This window comes from Diabrotica undecimpunctata, chromosome 9 (genome assembly GCF_040954645.1).
Source record: "Diabrotica undecimpunctata isolate CICGRU chromosome 9, icDiaUnde3, whole genome shotgun sequence".
Lineage (NCBI taxonomy): Eukaryota > Metazoa > Arthropoda > Insecta > Coleoptera > Chrysomelidae > Diabrotica > Diabrotica undecimpunctata.
In genome coordinates, this window is record NC_092811.1 from 80,929,351 (window position 1) to 80,947,556 (window position 18,206).

General features: G+C 33.1%; 1 protein-coding gene across 2 annotated transcripts in view; it reads left to right on the forward strand.

Moving 5' to 3' along the window:
- The window catches only part of LOC140449714 (lipase 3-like), a 109,483-nt gene that overhangs the window by 13,872 nt on the left and 77,405 nt on the right, over positions 1–18,206 (forward strand). For both annotated transcript variants that reach the window (XM_072543034.1, XM_072543035.1), the window contains exons 3-4: positions 8,477–8,720; positions 15,515–15,679. In XM_072543034.1, the coding sequence (XP_072399135.1) occupies positions 8,477–8,720; positions 15,515–15,679 (409 nt within the window). The remainder of the gene's footprint in view (positions 1–8,476; positions 8,721–15,514; positions 15,680–18,206) is intronic.

Genomic DNA, 18,206 nt, shown 5'->3' on the forward strand with positions numbered 1-18,206 from the left:
GTTTCTACCTTAACAATGGCCCTTCAAACTGCTACAAACAACATTCCAGCAACTACATCTCTTTCATACGTAACCGCTGCAAAATATACACCGAAACCATCTTTCCCAAAAAAAGAACAGGCGATAGTTCTTCACGCAGAAGAAAACCTTAAACTTCTAGACTACGTTAAAGCCATTGGTGACATCATCGGACCAAAAAATATTTCCTTTGCATCCAGAATATCTAACAATAGGATCTGCATATATCTAGTGAACTCAAATCTCGTTGATCAACTTCTGAAATTCCATCCAACCTTTCAAATCGGACGCCTTACTTTAAGTATTCGTAAACTTGTCTCCCCAACAAAAAGAATATTAATTTCGAACATCTCTCCTTACATTCCCCATGAACTGGCCGAAAATGCAGTGAAAAGTCTTGGTTTCCAAATAGCCTCCCCCGTGTCCTTTCTCAAAGCGGGCATTCCAGGTGATGAATACTCCCACATCCTTAGCTTCCGCCGTCAAGTATATATTTTTCCTCCCTCTGATAATTTTGAGCTTCACAACTCCCTGTTAATTCCTTTTGAAGGCAATGATAATAGAATTTTTCTGTCTACGGACAAAATGGAATGTTTCTTATGCAAACAATCAGGACATGTTGCTTCTAATTGTCCCAATACTTCATCTGACAACTTATCATCTAAAAATCCTACTGTTTCCCATGTCCTCCCAAATCCCCCCACCGAATCAACGTCACAGCAACAGAATACACAATTTCCATCTCATTCTGAATCATCTCCCTTCCAAACAAATCTATTTTATTTGTCGTCTTCCTCAGAGAATTGCGAAAATGATACAATATCTGAAAAGTCAGATAAACTATGTTTAAGTTCTCATCTTTCGCAGAAAAGGCCACGCTCATCTGTATCATCTATAAGCGATAAGACCCTTCAATCTGGGGAAAACCCTGCAACAGAACAAACTATGTTTCCTCCCAAACAAACAGTTCCTAGTTCCTCTAACACCTCCAACACAAAAAAGAAACGAAAACGTAGTTCTTCTCTCGACCCCAGTCTATCCACTGACTCCAAGCAAGCAATACACGAAGCCTATAAACAAAACCCAGAAGCTTTTGCAGTTCCTCCTGATAACATAATTGCCTTTATCGAGAACGCTTACGGCAGCTGTGACCCTGTCTCAGAAGCATTTAAACTCGCAACAGATATTAAATCACTCATTCTAACTTTGCAATCAATAAACCCTAATTTTAAAGATAGGTCTACAAAAATCAGAATTACACGCTTAATTAAAAAAATTAAAACTAAAATACATTCTGCAACAGATGATTCTGAAAGTATAAACAGTCCTGATAATTCCCAGGATGCTTGTGATAAAGAATACCTGTCTGAGAGTTCACAAACCTCGCAAACATCCAAACACTCTACATATTAATTTCAACCTTCACACTGATACAATGGAATTGTGACGGATTTTATCCCCGTCGTCCACGCCTTGAACAGCTCATATCTGAGTCTTCTCCTGACTTTCTATGCCTACAAGAAACAAACTTCACTGATAAATATTCCGGACAACTTAAAAATTTTACAGGTTACCACTATATTCGAACTACCCAACTTCGTGCCAGTGGCGGAGCATCAATTTTTGTTTCCACTGATATTTTCCATAAAGAATTTCCGCTAAACACAAACCTCGAAGCTATAGCCGTTACAGCTTGGTGTCCCTACAAAATTACAATTTGTTGCATATACATCCCTTCAAACTACTGTTTAATAAGTTCCGATCTTGAACATTTAACTTCTCAGCTTCCTACACCTTTTATCTTAGTAGGTGACTTTAATGCACATAATACTATGTGGGGATCCGAAAACACATTTGGAAGAGGTAAAACAATCAAAAATTTCCTAAATAACGTAAATATAAACTTACTAAATTCAGGAAGTAGTACATACTTTCACATCCAATCAGGTAGTTTCTCTTCCATAGATTTATCTTTCTGTAATCCCGGAATATTTCCTTTACTTTCATGGTACACATTAAACAGTCTCTATGATAGTAATCATTTTCCTATTCTTATCTCTGACCAGTCAAAAATGTCCTCAAGAATTATAACAAAATGGAAAATCACTCAAGCAAACTGGGATCTTTTCAGAACCACTGTTAATGGAAAAACCGATGAATTACTTTTTAACAATGATATAGATACAGATGTAAAACTATTAAATAATTGTTTAACTGAATCTGCTGAGGAATGTATTGGTAAATGCGCGATTGATCCTTCCAAGAAACCTGTTCCGTGGTGGAATGAGTCGTGCAAAATAGCTGTCAAACAATGCAAAAAAGCATTAAATAAATTCCGGAAGACCCGTACCACCACGGATTTAATAAATTTTAAAAAACTTAGGGCCAATTCTAGGCGTATTTTAAAAGAAAGTAAGAAAGCCTCATGGAATCAATACGTTAGTTCAATCACAAAAGATACTTCTCCCGCGCAAATGTGGTCAAAGATAAGACGTATGAAAGGTCATAATACATCCAGAAAAATAGCCGCCATCTCCCTGCAGGATCATACAGTTACCGATGATCAACATATTGCAGATATCTTTGCCTCTCACTTTTCAGATAAGTCAAATATTCCGAATCTTTCCAATAACTCAGATACCAACATTTCCAGCCCCAAAATATTTTCTAACACTAGCTCTATGAATCTTCCTTTTAATCTCCTAGAATTAAACGAAGCCATATCTTCATTGAAAAACTCAGCAGCCGGTCCTGACGATATCCCATCAATATTCTTAAAAAATCTCCATCCAGACACACATCTCAAACTGCTAGAGTTGTATAATAAGATCTGGTCTCAAAACCAGTTCCCAACGTTATGGCGACAAGCGACTTCAATTCCTATTAAAAAGAATGACTCATCTCCAAATCTTCTAAAATCATATAGACCAATTTCTCTCACTTGTTTACTATGTAAACTGTTAGAAAAGATGGTCAATAAATGCTTACAATGGTATCTGGAAAGAAATAATATTCTTGACCCATTCCAAACAGGTTTCAGATCAAATCGAAGTACAATGGATAACCTGGTCACACTACATACTGACATTGTTAATGCATTTTCGAATAGAAGCGAAGTCATAGCAGTAACTTTAGATATCCAAAGTGCCTTCGACACTGTACAAAGACCTCTAATTCTAAGAAAATTAACGGAATATAATTTAACTGATAACATTTATTTATTTTTAAAATTTTTTTTAACAAGTCGATATTTTAGAGTATTAACAAATGGAGAAATATCAAAACCACACGCTTTGGACAACGGTTTGCCTCAGGGCTCAGTCTTAAGCACTACCTTATTTTTAATTAGCATAAATGACTTTTCCTCATATATAGAACCACCAGTCAGGTACTCGATATATGCTGATGATATTATATTATACTGCCGAGGCAGTCACAGCTACCACCAGCACTTTGCTACAAAACACAATAAACAAAATAGACACCTGGTCTACGCGTGCTGGATTTGTGTTTTCAGCTCCTAAATCCAAAGTAATTCACTTTACCAAAAAGCATAGACCTAATTCACCTTCTATAACTCTAAACGGACTTCGTTTACAAACAGTTAATTATTTGACACTTCTTGGTATCACCTTTGATAAAAAGCTTATCTGGAGACAGCATATTCAGAAACTTAAAGGAAACTGTACCCAAAGAATCAATTTACTTAAATCTCTTGCTAGCTTCTCTTGGGGAGCTGACGAAGAATCTCTTCTTAAAATCTACAGAGCGTTAATTCGTTCTAAGCTAGATTATGGCAGTATTCTTTATATGACATCTAGTAGGTCCCTACTAAAGTCTCTAAACACGATTCAAAATACATCCCTACGACTATGCCTCGGTGTTTTCAAATCAAGCCCCGCTGAAAGTCTGTGCGTTGAATCTTCAGAGCCACCACTCCATCCAAGAAGGCAGCAGCTTCTACTTTCATACTTTGTAAGAATATCAGCAAACCCAAGTAACCCGGTAATAAATCTAATCAATCCCATAGAACCTCCCCCAGTAAACGCTTCCAATCAGTCTCTCACATTACCACAAATATTATCTCCTTTATTAGATTCCATCAACCTCTCCAATACTACTTCTATTTATACCCCCAAGGCAGCTCCATGGATGCACAATCTTCCAATATTCAATACTGATTTATGCAGATTCGACAAAACAGAAACCCCAAACCTAATCCTTAGAAAATCCTTCCAAAACATCCTTAACTTAACACAATTTGATGAAATTTTATACACCGATGCGTCCAAGAATGAAGACTGTTGTGGCTCCGCTGTGTCCACACTGACGACGACAATAAGCTCTGTGCGATTGCCTAAAAGTTGTAGTATCTATACCGCAGAATTATATGGAATACTCCAAGCATTAAAGACTTTAATCCGTCCTACTTCAAATGAAAGCATAAAAATCGCCATTTGCACTGATTCTCTTTTCTCGATTTATTCAATCAGATGCATTTTCTCGAAAAACGCACTAGTCCAGGAAATCCACACTATCTGTATCTTGTTTCAAATTCAAATAATTTGAGTCTCTTACCATTCTCTAACACGTGTTTCTGGGTCTACCCGTCATCAGAGAGACTTGTAAGAAGACTCAAACCAAATCAAAACGCACCGACCATTATGGCAATTATAGGAAAAATAATTACCAGAGTATACTACTAGCGACATCTAGTGAAGAAAGATGAAGTGAAATGTCGATAGCAATTAAAGCAAACTGTATACCCAAGCTTAATCAAGCCATTCGGTGCAATGCTGGGAATATTTATGTTTCACTATGCATCAACAATTTGCTCATATAAATTACCATCATTTTTGTACTCATTTCGTCGAGTACGGACGATAACAAAATAAATAGACGTACACGTAAACGATTCCGTTTCGATTTAATTGAAGTCTCTTACCGTTTTCTATTTAACTTAACTTAACTTTAACATTATCTTATTTTTGACTTGTTGAAAAAATGTGAAAATGTTAATAATCATAACAACTCAGTAAACAGTTATCTGCTGACTTAGTAGGTTTTATTTTTGCGGCAGACATGACTCTGTCGCTGTTTTCAATGTGCCTCCAGTAAGTTGTTGTTCTATCGTTTTCGTGGTCTTCCTACTGATCGTCGTCCTATTGGGGAACCGTCTCTTGTGATTTTTCTTATATGATCGTTCCATTCTCTTCTCTACTTCTATTTCTTACTCAGTTCTTGATGTTCTCCAGCTGGCATGTGTTTTCATCTCTGCTGTTTCTAACATCCTTTTTGTCTTCTCTCTGTCACTTCTTGTTTCTGTCGCGTATGTCGTTATTGGTCTGATGACTGTTTTGTAAATTCTACCTGTCATTTCTGTTCCGATATTTTTATTTCTCCATATTGCTTCATTTAGGCAGCCTGCGGCTCTGTTTGCTCTATTCACTTAATCTTCCACTTCACTTTCGAGCTTTCTGTAGCTAGATAATGTGATGCCTAGATGTTTAAACTCCATCACTTGTTCTATTATCTGACCTTCCATCTTCAATTTAGAGTGCCAACGTCCTACGGAGGTTAGCAATCTCGTAGATTCTTCAAACATGAGTTCTGCCTTCGGTTAACAGATTTTCTTCCTTGAATCTTTTCCTGTATTATAAGTCTCAAAATTTCATGTTTTGGTCCCCTCATCACGTGGCCTATCACGTATTCCAATTTTCTGGTTTGTATAGTGGTGATTAGTTCTATTTCTTTACGAACCCTCTCCAGTACTTCTTTGTTTGTAATTCTATCAGTCCGCGATATTTTTAATACTCTGCGGTATAACCAGAGTTCGAAAACCTCGATTCTTTTTAAATTGCATTTTTTAATGTCCAAATCTCAGCTCCATGTACTATTATTGAAAATATATAACAGCGAATCGTACGTAGTCTGATCTCCAAATTTAGATTTTTGCACGTTAGGGCTTCATTCGTATAAATGCAATTCTGGCAATCTCTATTCGCCTGTTTATTTCTGCAGTATAATCATTGGTTGCATTTATCAAAGTGTCTTTTTTTGGAAATGTTAAATTTTCTGGCGGTTATATTAAATTGGTGCAACATACGTTGTAAATCATTTTCACGTTGAGAGAGTAGTATTGTGTCATCTGCATAGCAGATTACTTTAAGTTGTTGTTCTTCCATTTGTTATTCTTTTTTAAAAATTACTTATTTTATTATTTCATCCATAATCAGGTTGAATAATAAAGGACTCAGAGAATCTCCCTGTCTGATCCCATTGCCGGCTTCAATATGGTCGGTTAGTTCTTGTTCTACTTTTACTTGTATTGTGTTGTTTTGGTAGATATTTTTGATCGTTTTAATTATTTCTATAAGTATCTCACTTGCGTACAGTAAGTGCATAACGTCTTTTAATTTGACCCTATCAAATGCCTTCTTTAGGTCCACGAAACATAGATATGCCGGTTTGTTGTATTTTAATGATTACTCTTATACTTGCCTCATTGTAAATATAGCATCGGTGCATGATCTTTCCGACCTAAAACCTTGTTCTTCTGCTAGTGTTATAATTTCATACAGTTTATTTGTTATTACTTTGGTTGTTAAATTTTGTGTTGAGTTTAATAAATTAATTCCTCTGTAATTTTCCAGGTCCGATTTGTCTCCCTTTTTAAAGAGAGGTATTAGGATGCTTGATCTTCATTCTTGAGGAATTCTGTTTTGTTGTAATATTTTTTGGATTAGTCTTAATAGTTGTTCCTCTCTTTCTCCCCAATATTTATTTCTTTGTATGTCGTCACCTTTGGTGTTGGTGGTTCATTATCGTCACCTTTAGCAAATAGGGATCGAAAGTAGTCTACCCATGTTTCCTTCTGAAAGTGTTTAGTTTTTATTAGTTCGTTCATCTCTTTTCTTTGTCCTTTGATCACTCTCCATATTTCTTTTTGTGTTCCGTCGAAGTCGTGTTCCATCTGTTTTGATAAACTCTGTCAGTGTTCCTTTTTTATTTGTCCAACTAAAGTATTCGTTTTATTTCTGATTTGTTTATAATGGTTGTACGCCTGATGTATTTGTTGTATTCTCTATTATAAAAAGTCTTTCTTCTTTTCTTCACATTTTATCTTCACTTCTCCACAACGAGGTACAGCTTCCCTCGTTGTTATCGTTTTCTAATATTTCATTCCCAGCGAGTTTTTCTGATATTCTTTTGGATGGGAAGTATTTTAAGGATAATTATTATTTTACATAATACTAGGATATGGTCGCTATCTACATCTGCTGAGTTAAGCCATCTTATGTCGATTATTTTCGATGGATGTATTGTATATCTCTGTTGGTTATAACATAATCTATCATAGATCTTTGTACACGAATGTAATTAAATGTATATTATTTGTGTTGGTCTTTTTGGTCAAAAATGTGTTGTTTATTCTTTGTTATTTATTCGTGCAGAAGTTGATTATTAGTTCTCCATTTTTGTTTTTAACATAAATACCCATTGACGTAATAAAAGCAGGTACTGAATAATTAATAGAAATGTTACATAAACGTTTAAACATGATACTGACTGACGAATAATTACCAAATTTGCAGCCTTAGAATTATCTAAAACAAATAAATAAATGAACTAAAGATATATATGTAAGTTTTATCGACTCTGAAAGGCGCTTAGACCTTGTAAATTATATACAAATAATGTGAAAAATCCTAAAATTATATGAGATACCAATGAAGATTTTATAAAACTCTTATAAATATCATTAAAAACATGGAAACAGGACGAAACTACAACTAAAAAACAAAAAACTTTTGAAATAAATCTTTAAGAAAAATTCTAAAATATACTGGCTCAACAGAAAATAAATGGGAAAGAACCAAGCAAACTTTCAAATTGACTATAGGGAAATAAATGAAAATGAATTCGAAATACTTTGAGAAGAAATCAAAGCAACATAATGAAACAACACTTGAATACCAACTAGAGAGAAAAAGAAAGGGAGGAAGATCAGAGAACAGCTGGAAAAGAACTACTACAAGAAAACAAAAAAATATGGGGTGAAGTCAAAACCAGAACAGGTAATAAACGATAATGGAAAGAACCAGTACACAGCTTATCCTGTGAATTAACAAGGAAGAAGATGCGCTGACCTGACCAGTCAACAATCTAACACTTTTGGCCAAGAAATGCCTAAGCGCCTAATACTCATCAAAACTTCACTAACACAACTATTCACATCAAAATAAGTAGACCGACTTTATTCCAGAAAAATGTGAAAACCTCAAATATTCTACCAATAGAACAGATATAGTTTCAGTAATTTTAACTCTTTGATTAACAGCTTTCTAAACTAATAATAAAAGATATATATTTTTGGTACTTTTGAGAATATCTGTCATAAGATATAATAGTATACATAAATTATTTCAATTTTTGATCAATAAACTTTATTTTTAAGGTGGCACGAAGTCGCTATTTACGATACAACAGCTCTAGTAGATTATATTTTGAATGTTACCAACGCCTCTCAAGCATTTTATATCGGACATTCACAAGGCACCACTTCTTTTTTTGCATTTGTTGCAGAGAAACCAGAGTACAATAAAAAAATTAAATTGGCTGTTCATCTTGCGCCAAGTGTAATATATAGAAACGTTAGGAGTCCTGTCGCTTTTTTGGGAAAGCATGCAAGTTTAATTGAGGTTTGTATCTAGTGTAATGAAATCTTTAAATAAAATAAAATAATAGTTTACCTGGATCAATGGCAAAAATAGTTTTTATTTATGAAAAGTGAAAACAAAAAGGAATAAAGAAATTTTACATAGTAACGTTATAAAATGTATATATACCTACACAAAAATACGATACGTAAAAAATATCCCATTAAATACATAACATAACCTTAAATAAAACATGCATTTCTAATATTATGAAAGCAGATTGGCAGAAACTGACTAAATTAGCACCATGCTATGAAAAGTGGAGTAGCATATTCAGTAATATAAATAGTTAAAAAACGATGTAAAAATATGTATATCGAAAATTTTCCAAATTTTTAACTTCAAACGTATGCTCGTATTTTCTGGCCAGTTTGTTTTTCCTGGTTTGTTAAATTTTCATATTTTTTTAAAACCAAATGCGTCTCCTTTTCCTGTCTTAGTCCGCAAATTAGTTCTCTTTCGTCCTCTTTATCTTGTTTACACATATTTATAGTGCATTCTGTCTCCTCGTCTTCATACATTCCAATTTCAAATATAGTTGTTTCGACTCTATATTTCCGGCTATGCTCATCTTGTTCCATGTATCCGATGTGTGACTATGTTTTTTATCCTTCTCTCTTCTTCTTCTGGATTCCTCTCTTTTGAGAAATTCCAGGCAATAACTTCTTCTATCTTTTGCTTTTCTTTTCTTCTGGATACATCTCTTTTGAGAAATTCCAGTCATTAATTTCTTTTAAATTTTTCTTTATAATATGCCTTTTTATGCTTCTTCGTCTTTGCTTCGTTGCCACATTCGTTTCTACCGATTTTCCTTTATCCGCTTGATCTGTCTTCCTCTTATCATCGTCATTGTCCTTATTCAAATTTTTCTCCAATTCAACCACTTCTTCGTTAATTTCCATAGTTTTATTTTAAAATTCATCACTATATGTTTTTCCGATAACTCGTCCACACCTACTATCATATCATACGACATATTAGGCATGATTACACATTATAGTGAAAAATAATTGTTTCCTAGTTGTACCTTAATTCGTATGCCTTCATTTATCATTGCCAATATTCGTCTGTTTGCGCCCACTAAATTTACCCTAGGTATTTTGTAAATTAAATTTGTCAAACTAACTTCTTCTATTCATTTTTTATTTACCAGCGATATTTCAGATCAAAAATTCCAGTTTGCTTCTTTGTTTTTAGTGAGCGCCTTTGTGAAAACTCTCATGTTGTCCTTATATATTTCTGCTGTCATTGCATTGTCTCTCTTCCACATACTCTTCTACTAGCTTGTTATTTACTTCCCTTCTTACTTCTCTTGGCCGTTATGAGTTGTATATATTGTTCTGAAAACCTTATTCATTTCTTTTCCTGTAATTGTTATTTTCTCTAGAATTTTTATACGTATTTCTATTACGATCTTCCCTGAATCTGTCTTTGTTCCATTGTTTGTTTCTTGGTTTGTAATTCTCTCTGCTCTTTCTCTATTTTCACATTTTTGGCTACAAACAAAATGCCTTTGTGGCCATTTTGGACGATAATTCTGTCTCCTCCTTTTGCAACCCTGCGTTACTTGAGTTCTTCTAGCTTTTCTGTCTCGTAGACGCGATTCTCTTATTTTTAAGAATTAACAAAGACTATCAATATCTTTATAATTTTGCAATGTAATATGATCTTCTAAAGTTTTCTCGAAATGTCTGGCAATTAGTTCTACCAATTGTTCTGATAAATAATTATATTCCAAATGTTTGGCGTTGTTGTATATCTGTAATGCATAGGTTTTTTCTGATATTCCTTTTTTGTCGTTATATCTCCCGTTATGCAGTTCCTTGTTAATTTCCAGTTGCTGGATTTTGTCCTAAAAATAATTTAAAAATTTTTTTTTAAAACTTTCCTAGCTATTCAATTCATCTTCTTTACTGTCAAACCATAGGCTTGCTTCATCTTTGAGATGGTTTCTGATAGTTTCTTTACGCGCTTCGAAATTTTCCACATATTGTAATTTTTAATTTTTGATAAATGGAACCGTTGTTTGTTTTTCTCAAATCTCCGTCAAATTGGATTTTTACGTCACCTTTACTATGAATGAATATTTCCTTTCTTTCTCCGACTTTTTGTTGAGTCTTGATTTCCGCAATTTATTTTTCGTTTTGCTTAACTTTTTCTTCTATCTCTCGCTTGTCTTCTTGTATCGCGTTTTTAAATTTGATTTCTAATTCCTTCAAATTATCTTTCATTTGATCTTTAGTTTTGATTTCTTGTTCTTTCATCTCTTTCTTCATTTTCAAACATCCTTTTATTTTCTTTTCATTATTTTCTATACGTTCTTCCATTTTTCTGTTGTTCGCTTCTAAGGCTTGTTTTGTCTTCGGTTGATTTTTTTCCATTGCTTGTTTTGTTTCCTGTTGATTTTCTTTCATGGTTTGTTTTGTTTCCTGTTGATTTTTTTCCATTATTTGTAATTGTATCTGCATAAGTTGTAAAAATTTTTCTATACACGATTTCTCCTGACTTTCTGTCTCCATAATTGTTGTTTCTAAAATTTCTTCTTGTTCTAAATTTTTTTTTCTTGTTTTTGGTTTTCTTTGCTTTTATTCCTAGTACCACACATTTTGTTTTTAATTTTTTAAATCTTCTTCCCGCCAAATACGAAACTTTTATTTTATGAAATCTCCCCGCGAGATAAAAAAAACTTTTTTCTCGAGAAAAAATTTTCCTCGATTTGTTGCACATGCGGATAAATTTTTCCCACACACAAAAATATAAATTGTCAAAAAAAAAATAAAAAATTTTTTATAAATTGCTATCTAATGTCAATAACATTGTTAAATAATGTTGTTATAAATTGTAAATATCAATAAAAATTAAATATCAAAATTTTCTCGGCCAATAAATTCTCAACCACCTGTGAATTTCTGTTCCAATTGCCTTCGTTTTCAAATGCTACTAATACTTTTTGGATTGCCACATACGTTGGGACGCTAATTATTATGATTTGCAAATTTGCACCTTTTATATGTTTAATTGGTTTAATATGCCTTAGGCTAAATTTTGCAGAACAAATGAATTTATTTTAATTAAAATTTGATCTCAGGGCTCCTTTTATCGTTAATTATAATAAGTGGCTTCAGAGTATTCTTTAAGCAGTTGCCTTTGAGGAAAGAATGGACAATTGTGATACTAAACTATTAAATAATTTATTACAAAAGAATAAAAAAAAATATTAAAGTAAGGCAATTTTACAATTAATCAAAATCATATATCATATGCACTAATCCATATAATTAAAATTACAAATTCATTAAAATTTCTATACACATGATCAATAATCGAATGGCCGCCCCGAATCAGGTTGTAACCCACAAAATAATTTTTTTTGGCCGGAAACGGTTTTTTTCGTTTGTAATCAAATTTAAGATCAATAATGTACTTTTTATTATTGGATAAGAAAAAACAAAAAGATTTATGAGAGGATAATATAGCATAAACTTTTATATATAAAAAACTTAAGGCTACATACGGCAATATAAAATCAGTTTAGTGGAACAACTTTACCTCTTATCCAAGGCAAAACTTTCCCCAAACCAATTCACACTTACTAAGAATCAACCCTTATTAAAACACAAATTGTATTGATAAGCCAAGCGCCAATGTAACTCCTCAATCTAATTTTAATTCTTGTAGACAATACTAAAGCTCGGATTTATAGGCAACAATAAAGGAATATAACTGTTATTTATTGTACAAAGTGAATTAACGTAATATTAACTTAAGGCAGGTATATTTACACATTATAATCATAACATTAGTATAAATAAACTAGTAACTAAATAACTGTAAATTAATAATTAAACATTGTAACCACTTAAAATTTTATCATTCATAGAAACAACTAAATGTTTTTCAATATTTTCAGTCTTAAAACTATGTCTTCGATCACTTAAAATTAATTTGTACATTGAAAACGAACGTTTGACATCAACAGATGTAATTGGAGCATATTTCAGAGTGGATAATAAATCTGGCATAATTTGAAAATCCTCGGAAAATGTCCCATTCAAAACTTTAGCAACATTAGATAAAAACGAAAAAACTTCATTCTTGTCGAAAACATATTTAATTTATTTTTAAATTAATTGACCGTTACTTCCAGGTGCCGATTTAATTTTTGTCTTTAAATTATCTATTAATTTTACTGACTCACATAAATTTATCTCTTGTTTTTCTAATAAGGTAATTGAGGTAACTATTAATTTATAATTGTCATTGATATAAGCGAGTTCCTGTTTCAATTTGGGATTTTTTAATATTTTTTTTTGCTTCTCGAATGGCTTCGGAAAAATCATCACTAAATTCTGGTATAACTAATTCTATTTCATTGCAGTGTTAAAAAAAAACTGCTTCGAGCCAGGTTCCCCACCTTGTACTTACTGGTTTAGGTGTAAAGGGACACCGTGAAGTCTTTCTTTATATATTTGCACCCTCAACGGAGCCTTTACAAAAACTTTTTTCATAAAATTTATAAAATTATTTACCAACATAAACAGATTTCTTATTTCTTCAGCAATTCTATTTACCCCGTGGGCTACACATGTGCAATGAATTAAGTTAGGTTAAAAAAATCTTTAAATTAACAGCAGCTTTTAACATATATGCCGTAGCATCTGAAAGCATTAAAACTATTTTATTCACTGGTATAGCGTTGGGTAAAAAGAGGTTTGTTAAACTAGCTTGTATAAATCGACTTATTGTTAAATTGTTTGTTTTTTCCAATTCTTTAACGGCAACTAAATAAGGTTTTCTCGCAAAGTTTTCGTTCAAAATTCCAATCATTAAATTAGCTATATACCTGTCGCATACATCTGTCGTTTCATCCATGATAATAATCAAATAATTGCCCTCTAACTCCCGCTTAATTCTTGAAATATATTCCACATAACATTTTTCCACACTATGTTTTCTCAATGTACTCTCGTCTGGTAAGGATTTATTAAGATATTTTTCGAAAAAGCATTTAAAACTAGGGTTATTAACTTTATATAGAATAATGTTGGATGAAATCATCATCTGGCATAAATCAAATTTAAATGCGTCTTCCTCCTTTTTTTTTGTGAACTGCTTAAACTATCCCGCAGAGATATTTGGGCTAACTTAGAGGAATTTAATTTTTCCAAATTGTTTATGAAGTGGGGTTCCACAATGCTGGTCAATAAAGTACTTTTTTCTACTTGAAATCTGAGAATTAAAAAAAAATAATTAGAATTCTAAAACCGCTGTAGAATTTAGTTATGTTGTGGGACGAGAAAAAAAGAGAAAAAATAAAACTTGCCAATTTGCCGCATGGTTTACAAAATGCTCCATCTCCTTCTAGAGAAAGTTCCGAATAAGGTGCGATCCAAAATTTTATTATAGAATGGTTTAATAATAAAATAATATGATGGGTAGTACCATGAAATTTTAAAAAAGGCACAAATAGGCGGAATTTACGAAAAAAGGCAAAAAGTGCAAAAAACAATTATAATAGGCAAAATAGGCAAAAAAGGCATTTTGACTATAATCCGAGCTTTAGGCATAACAAACAAAATAATAACTTTCACCATCAAAATTTCAAGCCACAAATCGAAATCCACAACCTGAAAAGTAAAAAAAAGATGAAAGATCCAATGAGTGGTGTACAGACTACCATCACGAAAAATAAATTAAAAATTTTGAAAGAAAATCTCTTTCGAAGTTATCCAAGAAATGCCCCTTCTAAGCTTTATTTGTGTCACTTCTCAAACAATGGTCATAATTTTTATGTTACCAACAAATGGTATGAAAACTGTAATGGACATGCCGAATATATGATTTGTACAAAATCAATCAAATCCACATGCTCGACATCGAATGTCGAATATTGTGTTAAGGTTCTAGTCATAGAAAACTTCTTTCAATAAACACATAAAGTAATACTTGATGAATTCCCGTTACTTGATGGAAATTCATTTTATGTTCTAACGAAGATAGCTTAAATTCTAACGAAGATAGCTTAAGGCCTTTATTTTAAATGTGAAGAATTTAATTTTCTCCAAAACACTCAGCTACTTCTCAATGACACAAGGACTTCTTTCTGTCATTTTGGTGCCGCCAAACTATTTCCTACGTATTTAAGAAACTGCCCATTTTAGATCCAAGGATATCTTTTCATCGACTTGTAATCTCCTTTCACAATTCTGCTAACTTCCTTTCACAATACCAGTATCGAAACTCACGAACACACCCCCTATCGAGACGTGACCCTTCCTTTCGATGATTAAATGACAACTGCCCCTTTCTCTCATACATCGACTATCAATTCTCCCATTAAAAAAAAAACTGTCCAATCAAAAAGCTTTATTTTGTTTACAAAAAAATCCCATTACTGTTTTCAGAGAAACTAAAATTTTTGCTTATAAACTGGCTTTCCCTTTGGTTACAAATACATAATTTATTCCTATAACAAAAGGTTAATTACAATATCTTAATCCTAGGTCATATACAAACAATGAAGAGATTATAATGAGTATGGGCTTTCTAATTCTATATAAAAAGATTTTACCTACAAGTGTTTAAAAATCAGTTGTTGACAGGCAAAACTTTCTGTTAATATAATCTTTTCTTAATCTAATACATAAATTTTGTTTACCAGGATGTCTTGAAAATTTATGTAAATGGTCTATTTATTCATTTTTATTTTTCTCTTTGGCTGATAAAATTAATCATACCAATATATATGTATATAATAATATATAATCTTATTTCAGAAAATTACGAAAGCATTAGATATCCATTATTTATTTCCAAAACCAATCACTATGTTCCTGAATTTTCTAATTAGAACATTATGTGCAGAGATGACAATATTCGTGGATATATGCTATATGGTTCTTTATTTTGGAGACTATTCCAAATCTAATTTGATAGAACCGGTGAGTACAAATTTATTAAAACTTTTAATTAGTGTTTCGGGAAAATAACAATTTATGTTTAAACAATCCATAGAAATATACTTTCTCAGTGATTACTACTAGTGGATTCGATCGACATATTCGGAACATTCGAAAACTTAATAAATACACATTTTGTAAAATATTGAGTTTGGTCCAAAACTAATAATTATTGTTAAGGCCAATAGGACTAAAGAATGTATTTTCTCTTTTTAACTCATTGAGAATGTAACAAAAACCCATTTGTATTGTAACTTATAACCTAACTTTCGTTTATTTTATTCAATTTTATAAAACTACTTGTTATTTTCTGCACATATAATGACCTTTATATAACACATAAAGCTCTATATATAGAGAGGAAAATGTCTATGTCAATGTATAACTCGCTGGTATCTCCCTTTCGCATTGGATGTGTATATTACTATAGAAAAATAAAAGCAAGAGGACTATATGAAAGTATATTTAAAACAAGTGAAACCAAGAGACAAATATACATAAACATACATACTTTCAAATATAATTAAATTAAATAAAATTGCATCGCCTCGATAATGTCAGCAATTCGTATTCACGCATACCTATCAGAAGTCCCTCTTTCATCGATCTGCGCTAGAGGAGATGGAACGCCTTCGACAGTATAAAAGAGCAGCCGCCCTAGAGAAACCAGAGTTTTGTCAGAGTATTGATCTGACCACAACTCCACTGGCCCAAGGGTATTGACTAAAGGCCAACCGCTTCTGCTAGACTAGAGTATTGATCTAGTGACAGTTCCGTACCCGGTCTTAAAGTATTGATCTGAGTCGTACCTATTCTCTCCTGTGTCCAAGTACTGATTGGACACCGTCCGTTCCTCATCGGGCTGAATGTTGATTATCCCGCTCCATCTCTACTCCTTCCATCCGTTTTCCTACCCTGTGTCCTGTATGTAAGTGTAATTACACAGCACAACTGCCGTTTAGATTTTGTATCATAAATTGTATTTTATTTTTCGCAGAAATTAAACAGTGAATCATACCGTCGTGGATGCCCGTCATCGCTAGGATTGACGATTTAGTTTTTATTGTGTTATTAGCTAGAATCTAATTTTATTTTGTTATATTTCGAATATATGTTTATTTAAATTAAATTGCTGTCTAAAAGAGCTACCAGTCACAAATTGGTGCCCGAGCAAAAGTAGATATGCTGTCTCGTCCAGCAACGACAGGCACAGACTCAGAAGCAGATACCACGACAGGTACGTCCGTGGATATACCGTCTGTCTAAAAAGAAATTACAGCGTGAGGCCGAAAAGGTCGGCTTAGATTCCAAAGGAACCGCTGAAGATCTAAGATCAAGGCTAACAGACCTTTTTAAAGATCGCGGACAACCTACAAGTACGATCCCAAAAGTCAATAATTCTAAAGAATCTAAACCCGATGTACTAACTCAGGAAATGTCAATTATGAGAAAACAATTATAAAACCTAACAATCATCATCGTCATGGCTTATTCACTCCTGGCGGAGTGTTTGCCGCCCTTTTGGGCTCTCTGATTCATTTATTGTAGAGAATCAGTCCGCTGTTGTTTTTTTATTATTATAGCAGCGTGTGTGACTTGGCCCTGTCTACAATTTTCCTTCATTCTTTCCGGTCCTTACAGCGCTTCTTCCAATTGTAGATTCTCAGCTTCTTTATGTTTCCTAAGACTTGATCTGTCCATCTTGTTTTAGGTCTCCCCTTTGGTCTCTTTGTTGTTGGTCTCCATCCAGTTATTCTCTTTAGCGTAGAGTCTGGGTTAGCTCTTTCTGTGTGTCCCAGCCACCTGAGACTTTGCGTCTTCACGAACTTGATTATGTCTTCACCCTCGATGACTTCTTTAATTTCTTCATTGGTTAATCTTCTAAATTCGCCTACACTTATCCTCACCGGTCTCATTATTCGTCGAATTATCTTTCTCTCTAAGATTTCCAACCTCATTTTATCTTTTTGTGTTAGGCACATCGTCTCTGCACCATAGGTGATCACTGGCCTGATTGCAGTCTTGTAAATTTTTAATTTGGTTTTCTTACTAATGTGCTTTTCTTTCAGGAATTTTTGGTAGTTCCAGTAGGTTTTATTACCCAGTAGGATGCGTTCATTTATTTTATCCGTTCTATCATTTCTGTCATTCACCATCACTCCCAGGTATTTGAAACGGTGTACTCTTTCAAATGTATATGCAGCAAGCTTAATTTCTTTCTCTATGTTCGTATTCTCTCTTGAACACTTAAGGTATTTCGTATTGCTTTGGTTTATTACTAGCCCCCACTTCTTTGCTTCTTTATCTTGTATTAATATTATGTTCTGCATGGTTTTTAAATCTCTAGTAACCAGTGCAATATCGTCTGCATACGCTATCAGTTGGGCTGAAGATTCGATAATCGTTCCCATAATTTTGGCTGCTCTTACTGCCTCCTCTATGGCAATGTTAAATAATGTTGTTGACAGGGAGTCTCCCTGTCTGACACCTACCTCTATTTGTACTTTAT